At 40.6% G+C, this 9,318-nt stretch overlaps 1 protein-coding gene across 1 annotated transcript; it reads left to right on the forward strand.

Annotated features, from left to right (window-relative positions):
* Window positions 1–2,408: 2,408 nt before the first annotated feature.
* LOC133868891 (uncharacterized) lies at window positions 2,409–4,830 on the forward strand. The gene is made up of 4 exons (XM_062305894.1): window positions 2,409–2,705; window positions 2,772–3,992; window positions 4,071–4,659; window positions 4,754–4,830. The coding sequence occupies exons 1-4, from the start codon at window positions 2,409–2,411 to the stop codon at window positions 4,828–4,830; spliced, it is 2,184 nt and encodes a 727-aa protein (XP_062161878.1).
* The last annotated feature ends 4,488 nt before the right edge of the window (window positions 4,831–9,318 follow it).

The following is a 9,318-nucleotide window of genomic DNA, read 5'->3' on the forward strand; positions in this document are numbered from 1 at the left end:
GGGCCATGGCCCCTGCCAGCGCCCCCTCCCTTCGTCCCTGCACCCCCAGGATCTTAGGGTTGCTGCACGGCCACCCCTAGTAGTCGAAGGAGGCCGCACGACCACCCTCAAGGGTCGGGAGTGACCGTGCGGCCACCTCCTATGGTCGGGGGTGGTGCGAGGCAACCCTTGGCCACCTTTGGGGGTGGCGCGCAGCCACCCCCAATGGTAGGAGGAGGACGCACGGCCAACCTCCGGTCACCTATGGGGGTGGCCGCAGTTTTTTTTTTAATTTTTTTAATTTTCTTTTTGTTGATTTAATTTTTTATTATTGTATTAATTAAATGTGAGATTCACGCGTTTTTTGAAACAATTTGTCCTGCGCGTGGATTTCGATCATCAAATCAGACTCATAAGAATGTCAACCTTGAATTGAAACAAAATTTGGATAGAATTCGGGTGATTTTGGTGGGTGGGCCAATTTTTTCTAAAACTCAAATAAAATAAAGATTTTATTCTGAATCCAGGCAAACTATAAACCTTCTTGGAATAGGATTTGGAATCCTACGTACGCAATGTTTTCGGAGTGCACAAATAATTCAAAGCATTGAAACAGAACAGTAAAAAGGAATACTGAAAATCACTGTTAGATGCTGCCACAAACGAAAGATCTTTCATAACCCCAAAAGAGGAAAAAAAAAAAAAAGGAGGTTAGAGTTGAAAATGGAGAGGATCCAAATTCCATCCACAACCTGTTTCTTTAAGAGCTACAGTACAAACCTAGAGAGTAATATTGCTGCAAAATTTTATAGGGATAAACACCTTTTTAGTACCTGAGTTTTGGCAACTTTATTTTTTAGTCCCTGAGTTTCAATTTGCATCACAGACGATACCTAAATTTTTGGAAATGACCAAATAAGTACCTCGGTTAACTTCTCCGTCCAAAAACTAACGGCTCGCCACGTCACTGACACTTAGCACCACTAGAATGTCGACATCTGTCCAGTGAAACACGTCAGCATTCACTTAATTTCCAAATCACCCAAACACCTCCACATCACACACCCATGTCATTTCTTCATTTTGGGGGGAAAACTATTTTTTGCAATTTAAGAAACTGAAATCCCCCTCGGCCGACTCTCTCTCGACCGGCCGACTCCCTCCCGGACTCTCGGACTGTCGCTCGATTTCTCTCCCGTCGACTCAACAGAACCGGTTGACTCCCTCCCGGACATCGAAGAAAGGGGATTTCACCTAACCTCGGCCGGACGTCGAAGGAAGTGGATTTCGCTCGCTCATCAGGTCGGCACATTCCGAGGTATTTTGCCCATTTTTGTGTTTTTAGAAGTTTGTTTCGTCCTATATATATATGGATTGTGTATTGTGCTTGTCGATTGAATCTTTGTTTTGGTTTTTGGAACAAATGCTTGTCGGTTGTTGGGCAAAGTGATGAGGTTATAAAAACCGAAACTTTCGGTTGTTGTGGGTGTATCCCGAGTTGGGTAAGGCCTGACCATCGTCACATGTTTTTGTCTTTTGTTGGGTAAAGAAAACCAACAACCAGTTTGGTTGGGTTGTTGTCCAGCACATTGCATTATTGAATGTATGACTTTATTGCATATCTGTCTTTATCTGTTGTGTTTGTGGTTGCACATGTTGGCCAAGAGGGTCCCAACTGTGCAAAAGGGAACAATAAAGTACAAAAAGCACTATACATCCTGTCTACGAAGCATCTGCAATGTGAAGCATCTGTACAAAAAGCACTACACTCCAATGGTGTTGTTCACAAGGTTATCAATATTTTCTGCTTTAGCTTTATAAAGCATCTGCTTGACAACCAAGCCTCCCATGCTGCAGACAAGAGAAAGTCAATCTATTAAAAATAGATATGCACACGAACACACACCAAATATATACTCATGCTGTGAACAAACAGAAGCAAAATTTAAATTCATATTCACTCTAGAAGTCATATAACTTTTACCAATTACAGGATTAATTCATTTTTTTCAATTCTTCACCAATTAACAGACAGACTTATTTTTTCAAAACAAAAACAATGACTGACACTTAGGATGATTTACATTTATTAACTAAACCAGACCCACTAACATAAAGTTCCTATTGTTCGGGACAGAAATCATTAATAAACTTGAGGATGAAGGTTGAATGACTATGCCTATCTGAAGGCAAGATCATTTTTTGAAAAACATCCCAAAAATGTGTCATGTTACTTACTACATCAAAAAAAAATAAAATAAAATAAAAGAGAGGAAAACAAAAGAGACTTTCTAAGAAGCCCCTCTTTTGTGCCTGTGTGAGTTTACATTTTACATACTTTCTTTGCCCATCTCTTTGGTAGTTAATTTTACAGTTTTTATTGCTAGAGTGTGACGATCCTTTTTTGTTTAATTCACAGGGTGCAGAAAATGTCAGATCCAACATTTGACCTACTTGTTTACCATAATGGGTCACTATCTGGACACAGGATGGCCTATATTGGCAGAGACATTCTTACAATCGCCGGTATAGATGCATCCCAATTCAAGTTTGGAGATTTGACAAACATTTTGGAGTGCTACCTGCAATATGAATACAGCAACATACCCAAAATGTACTACAAGTTTGATGATGAGACCAACGAGCAAATACATGGTCTTACCAAAAATGGTGATTTCGCTACTCTAAAAGAAGGGCTGCTGAGTAGTGGCAGGAAAAAGCTGCATGTTTTTGTGGATCATGAAGAACCTCTTCCAATTGAAGTGGTAAACCCTGTTTTGCTTTTGACCTAGTCTCCTCCAGAAGTGCCAGCAGTGCAACAGACACCCCAAGAGCCAGCAGCAGTACAACATCCACCACAGGAGCCAAGGAAACGGCCAGCCGGGCGGCCAAGGAAACAGAGGGAGGAGGAGGAGGAGGAGGAGGAGGACATTGAGTTGAGTGATTTTGAGTTGACTGATGGCGAGGAGGAGGACATGTTTGTAGGGAAGGAACAGGATGTCCTACGGGAACCGAATGATGATATAAATACCTGGTTTCAGACTTGGGATAAAGATTCCAACGCGGGAATTGGAGTCGATGCAGCAAATGACCCGGACGCGGATTCATATGACAGTGAGTACTTTGACAGTCTAGACAGTGGTGAAGAAGACAGTGAAGGGTCAACTGTAAAGCGTAAGAAAAGGTATCCCCAGTGGAAGAAAAAGCGGGACTGGAGTCAGACAGTGGAGTTAAGTGTAGGGTTGAGGTTTACGAACCCGAAAGAATTTAAAGAAGCATTGCAACTATTCGCAGTGCAAAATAACTTTGATTACAAGTATGTGCATAACGAGCAAAAACGGGTAACCGCCCACTACAAATCGTTATGTCAATGGAAAATACATGCCTCCTGGACGCCATGTAGAAAGTATTTTCAGATCAAGACTCTCCATGATGAGCATAACTGTGGCAGTGATTACTACAACAAGAAGGCAACTATCAGGTGGGCTGCAAATCGATATGTAGAGATTTTTCAAGACCAAAGAAGCTTTAAGGCTAGGGCGTTGAGGGAAATGATACGCCGAGATTACAACGTGCAGATGACAATATTGAGTTGCCATCGTGCAAAGAAGATGGCAATCGAAATCCTCGATGGAAGAGATGGTGAACAATATTGTCACACCCGAGAGTATTGCAATGCATTGCGGAAGTGGAATCCCGGTAGCTCGGCTTACATCCAAAGGGACGGAGTGTTCTTCCAGAGGATGTATGTTTCTTTGATGGCATGTAAAGAAGGATTCTTGGCAGGATGTAGGCCGATGATATGTGTTGATGCATGTTTCATTAAGACGAAATGGGGTGGGCAGTTGCATGCCGCAATCGGCCGTGACGGTAATGATGACATATATCCTATTGCATTTGCGGTATGCGAGACCGAGAACAAGGAGACATGGACATGGTTCTTGGTCCAACTGTTGGAGGATATTGGGCTACCGCGGGAGCATATGTGGTCGTTCATGTCGGACCGACAGAAGGTAATATCTAATACAATTATCGTATGGTCATTTTTATTTTAATAACATTTGTTTGATATTTATTTATTGTTTACACAGGGACTAATCGATGCTCTGGAGGATCTAATGCCCGGCCTCGAGCATTGTTATTGTGTTAGGCACCTGCATGCAAACATGAGGGGGAAGGGATGGAAGGGGAAGGAGTTCAAGGACGCGTTATGGGGTGCAGCTAGGGCACCCAATGAAGTCCAATTTAAGTACTACCTCTCTGTCATTGAAGGTATGGACAAAAAAGCTCTCGAGTACATTGAGGGGGTTGACCCAAAAATGTGGGCAAGGCACGCATTTCGAACCACCAGCTGCAGCGACATCTTGCTAAATAACGTCGCCGAGAGCTTCAATGCTTGGGTGTTGGAAGCAAGAGGCCAGCTGATACTAACTTGTTTCGAGACTATACAGCGGCAGATTATGAACCGGTTCAGCAAGAAAAATGCTGGGGCAGCAACGACACCGAATGTAATTTGTCCAAAGATTGTGAAGAAGTTGGAGAGAAACAAGTTAGAGGCGAAGAACTATATTTGCCGGTGGAGCAATCAGATGCAGTTTGAGGTCGATAGTGCCCATGAGTCTCGGCGGGTGGTGGATCTTCAAGGAAGAACATGTGGCTGTGGGAGGTGGCAACTTAATGGTATTCCTTGTCCCCATGCAGTTTGTGCAATATACCTCAATAAAGGAAAACCCGAGACTTATGTCAGCCATTGGTACATGATGGATACGTACAGAAAGTCCTATGCCTCCGGGATTTGTCCTATGCCTGGCCCAGATGAGTGGCCTGTTGATGAGGGTGTGGAACCTATAGAACCACCGCAGCCAAGGAAACAGCGCGGGAGGCCCAAAAAACAGAGGAAAAGAGGAGTTAATGAGCAGCTAGACGAGAGCATCAAAGTGAGTCGCAAGGGATACGATGTGCGGTGTGGAAATTGTGGTGAAAAGGGGCACAATGCTAGGAGTTGCCGTGAACCCGACAACCCGAATAGGAAGAAGTATCCCAAACAGCCTAGGAAACCGAAGGTAGGTATTTCTGGTCGAATAACTATATTTCTATTTACTGGTTCAATGACCATATTTCTATAACTAATGTGTTTGTCAAATATGGGCAGGGAAGTACATCAAGGACAGGGCCATCAGGTGTAAGCCCATCTACCCCTGCAGGCCCACCTACCCCTGCAGGCCCACCTACCCCTATAGGCCCATCTGCCCCTGCAGGTCCATCAGGTCAACCGGCAAGGACACCTCGAACACGAAGCATACCTCGAGGAACAAGCATACGTCAAAGACCAAGAGAAAGGAGAATGTCTTCCGTGTACAAGAGGCAACCAAAGGTTGGCCACATACTAATTTTTAACTTTTGTTACCCTATGTGGGCTGGTTAATTGTTATTTAAATACATGTTGATTGACCTATCTCTTGGTTGGGTTGCAGCAAGGTGGATCACAACCAATTCAAATAGATTGATGTACAAGACAAAGACAAGACACATTTTATGTTAATGGATGCTTGTATCCGGGTTGTGGATGCCCGAGAGTATTGTTAATGTATTTTGTTACCCTACTGGGTGTTCATGTGATGTGCACATATTTTGTGTTGTATTGATATTTTGCAAAAAGGGTTTGCAAAAAGGGCTGTTGATGTACATATTTGTACATGTTTGATTATTGGATGCACATATTGTTAATGTATTTTGTTACCCTACTGGATGTGTACTGGTTGTTGATATAACTATTTACACATATTTGTTAGGCAGGCTATTTGTAATCAAGGCACAGGTTGCTCGTGTAACGAGGTACTATGTGTGATACTTATATAAACATAGGTACCTGCTATGATATAAATGGAAACATGATGTACTCTCTGTGATAATTCCTGGAGTTCAATTACATAAATTGTTTCGACCCAAAATTTCAGCACAGAGTGTACATTTGTTGACCAATTGCAGCATGAAGGGATATTGTTTGTGTTTTACATTAAAAACTTGTTAAAACCCATACGTATGTACTATGTGTGATACTTATATAAAACCTAGGTACCTACTATGATATAAACAGAAACATGAGGTACTCTATATGATACTGCCTGAAGGGCAATGGAATAAATTGTTTTTACCCAAAATTTGAGCACAGCGTGTACATTTGTTGACAAATTGCAGCATGAACGGATATTGTTTGTGTTTTACATTAAAAACTTGTTAAAACCCATGCGGAGGTACTATTTGTGATACTTATATAAAACCTAGATACCTACTATGATATAAATGGAAACATGAGGTACTCTCTGTGATGCTTCCTGAATTTCAATTAAATAAATTATTTCGACCCAAAATTTGAGCACTTAGTGTGCATTTGTTGACCAATTGCAGCATGAAGGTATATTGTTTGTGTTTTACATTAAAAACTTGTTAAAACCCATACGGAGGTACTATGTGTGATACTTATATAAAATCTAGGTACCTACTATGATATAAATGGAAACATGAGGTACTCTCTGTGATACTGCTTGAAGGGCAATGGAATAAAATTGTTTAGACCCAGAATTTGAGCACAGAGTGTACAATTGCAGCATGAAGGGATATTGTTTGACATAACATATTAACAATATTTCTCCAGCAGCTCCATCCATAAAACTTACATACTTCTCATAAATATACAAAATACATATCCAAACTACATAATCTACAATTCATATCTCAAACTACATTTCATTTCATAAGTGCAACACAAGCAATCAACAGAATTATAAACCATGAGAAGAACAAAGCATACATCAAAAATTTCTCTCTTGTCCTATAGTTGTCATTTTCCTTCTCTAGACACCTGATGATTTCCATTTGTTTATCATCCCACTTCTGTGATTGCCTAACTCTTTCCATGCAACTGACATTTTCATTCTCCAAATCCTTAACCCTTGCTACCAAAGTACCCTTTGCATCCTCTACTTCGTTAAGCTTCTTGGTAATCTCATCTAAAACCTCCACACCCCTTGCACAAGTTGGCTTGTCCAGCCATTTGAAAAATTTGCATGCAGCTTTTGTCTGCATGTTGAAGTGTAGCATTCAGTCAGCAAAAACTCACGACCGACTATCTATAATTATAACAAAATGCTTACTCTTGAGTTGTAAGTGGCGCAACCCCAAAATCTTCTTCCAGGGTTTTCCCTAGTCCACGAGGTCTTCAAAGGGGCGGGTAAATCGCAGAAACAAAAATAGGATATGTCAACACGGCCCACTGAGGACGATCCGGATGATGACTTCAAGGAACGGACAACACAAAACACATAACAAACAAAAAATTGTCTAAATCTTCAAACGGAAATTAAGGAAAAAATTAAAAAATTACAAATTTTTTTAAAAAAATTGAGCCTAAGAACCGACCTTGTCTACACCACGGGAAACTTCCTTCCCTTTGGAATCTCGTGTGCGACAAGAAGCCATCAACTTTTATAACCTCATCACTTTGCCCAACAACCGACAAGCATTTGTTCCAAAAACCAAAACAAAGATTCAATCGACAAGCACAATACACAATCCATATATATATATAGGACGAAACAAACTTCTAAAAACACAAAAATGGGCAAAATACCTCGGAATGTGCCGACCTGATGAGCGAGCGAAATCCACTTCCTTCGACGTCCGGCCGAGGTTAGGTGAAATCCCCTTTCTTCGATGTCCGGGAGGGAGTCGGCCGGTTCTGTGGAGTCGACGGGAGAGAAATCGAGCGACAGTCCGGGAGTCCGGGAGGGAGTCGGCCGGTCGAGAGAGAGTCGGCCGAGGGGGATTTTAGGGATTAGGGTTCTTCACTTCTTCACTTCACAAGTTAATTTTAGGGATTTTGATTTCTTTCTCAGATTAACGATGAAATGATTTAAGTTTTTTTGTTTGAAATATTTGAGTTTCAGTTTTCAGTTTCTTAAATTGCAAAAAATAGTTTTCCCCCCAAAATGAAGAAATGACGTGGGTGTGTGATGTGGAGGTGTTTGGGTGATTTGGAAATTAAGTGAATGCTGACGTGTTTCACTGGACAGATGTCGACATTCTAGTGGTGCTAAGTGTCAGTGACGTGGCGAGCCGTTAGTTTTTGGACGGAGAAGTTAACCGAGGTACTTATTTGGTCATTTCCAAAAATTTAGGTATCGTCTGTGATGCGAATTGAAACTCAGGGACTAAAAAATAAAGTTGCCAAAACTCAGGGACTAAAAAGGTGTTTATCCTAATTTTATATATACTATTTATAGATGAGACTGATATTCACGTGGATAAATACAGTTATTATTTGTAAACACGAGCATTATTATTATAATCAATACCTCATTAGATATAAAACCTATCCAGCTTCGTATACACAGGCATTGCCAACTTAAATTGACTCGATTTTGTTCAGTATTCTAACGGGTGACGTGGACCTTGCAAACACTTGCCACAATAAATAGTTTAAGGGTCTTGTCATTTGCGCTGTCCGTGGACAATAGGAACACAACACTCCTTGTGCACCTGAGGGCTTGTTTGGCAAAGACATGTACAGAACAAAACAGAACAGAGTAATGGGTTGTTAGTTTTTAAAATTAGTAAAAAGTGATGATGTGATATAAAATAAAAAGAATTTGTATAAAAAAGTGAAAAAGTTTTGTATTGTAGTGAATTTTTTTATTTGAATAGTAATAAAAAATTATTAATGTGATATAAAAAAGTGAAAAAAGTGAGAATGTTTTGATGTTGATTAGTAGTGAAAAATATAAAAAAAAAAGAGGAAAAAAGTACATAAATAGTACTGTAATGTATTGTTCCTCGACAAACAAGCCCTGAATTGCAATAGCATTTTGCATAGTTCAATACTAGTCGGCCTCGGGTACGTGTTTGGAGCAGCTGAAACATTAATAGAAGTGGGCAGAATGGGTGAACTTCTCAAGACCTACTCTACTGTGATTAATGTTAATAGACCCTTCAGTTCTCGAGAATAGACTCATTATTAGCATGACGTGCCGTCGATCCGTGCATTGGGCCTCACGTTCGTGTTTCCAACCCATGCTGCAAATGCTGCTTCATTAATGAGTACTCTTCGGTTCCCGGGAATATATATGAAATTAAAAATTTTATTCAATTTTTTGAATAAAATTGATCACGTACAGAAATTAGAGGAGCCAAAACCACCTAATTAAAAATCCTTGCAGGCCTTTTCATTTTTCTTCTTTGGTTGTGCCTTACAGGTTGTGATTAAATATATTTGTTTAATATCATTTAAGTTCATGGAGAATTCATGCTTCTTTAAACGATAAGAGAAGATTCGACTATGCT

This window comes from Alnus glutinosa, chromosome 5, assembly GCF_958979055.1.
Source record: "Alnus glutinosa chromosome 5, dhAlnGlut1.1, whole genome shotgun sequence".
Classification (NCBI taxonomy): Eukaryota; Viridiplantae; Streptophyta; class Magnoliopsida; order Fagales; family Betulaceae; genus Alnus; species Alnus glutinosa.

Coding starts and splice junctions, on each gene's coding strand:
- LOC133868891 (XM_062305894.1), top strand. CDS start 2,409: ATGTCAGATCCAACATTTGACCTACTTGTTTACCATAATGGGTCACTA. Junction 2,706..2,771: donor GTGGCAGGAAAAAGCTGCAT/GTTTTTGTGGAT, acceptor CTTTTGACCTAG/TCTCCTCCAGAAGTGCCAGC. Junction 4,660..4,753: donor TGGGAGGTGGCAACTTAATG/GTATTCCTTGTC, acceptor GGATACGTACAG/AAAGTCCTATGCCTCCGGGA.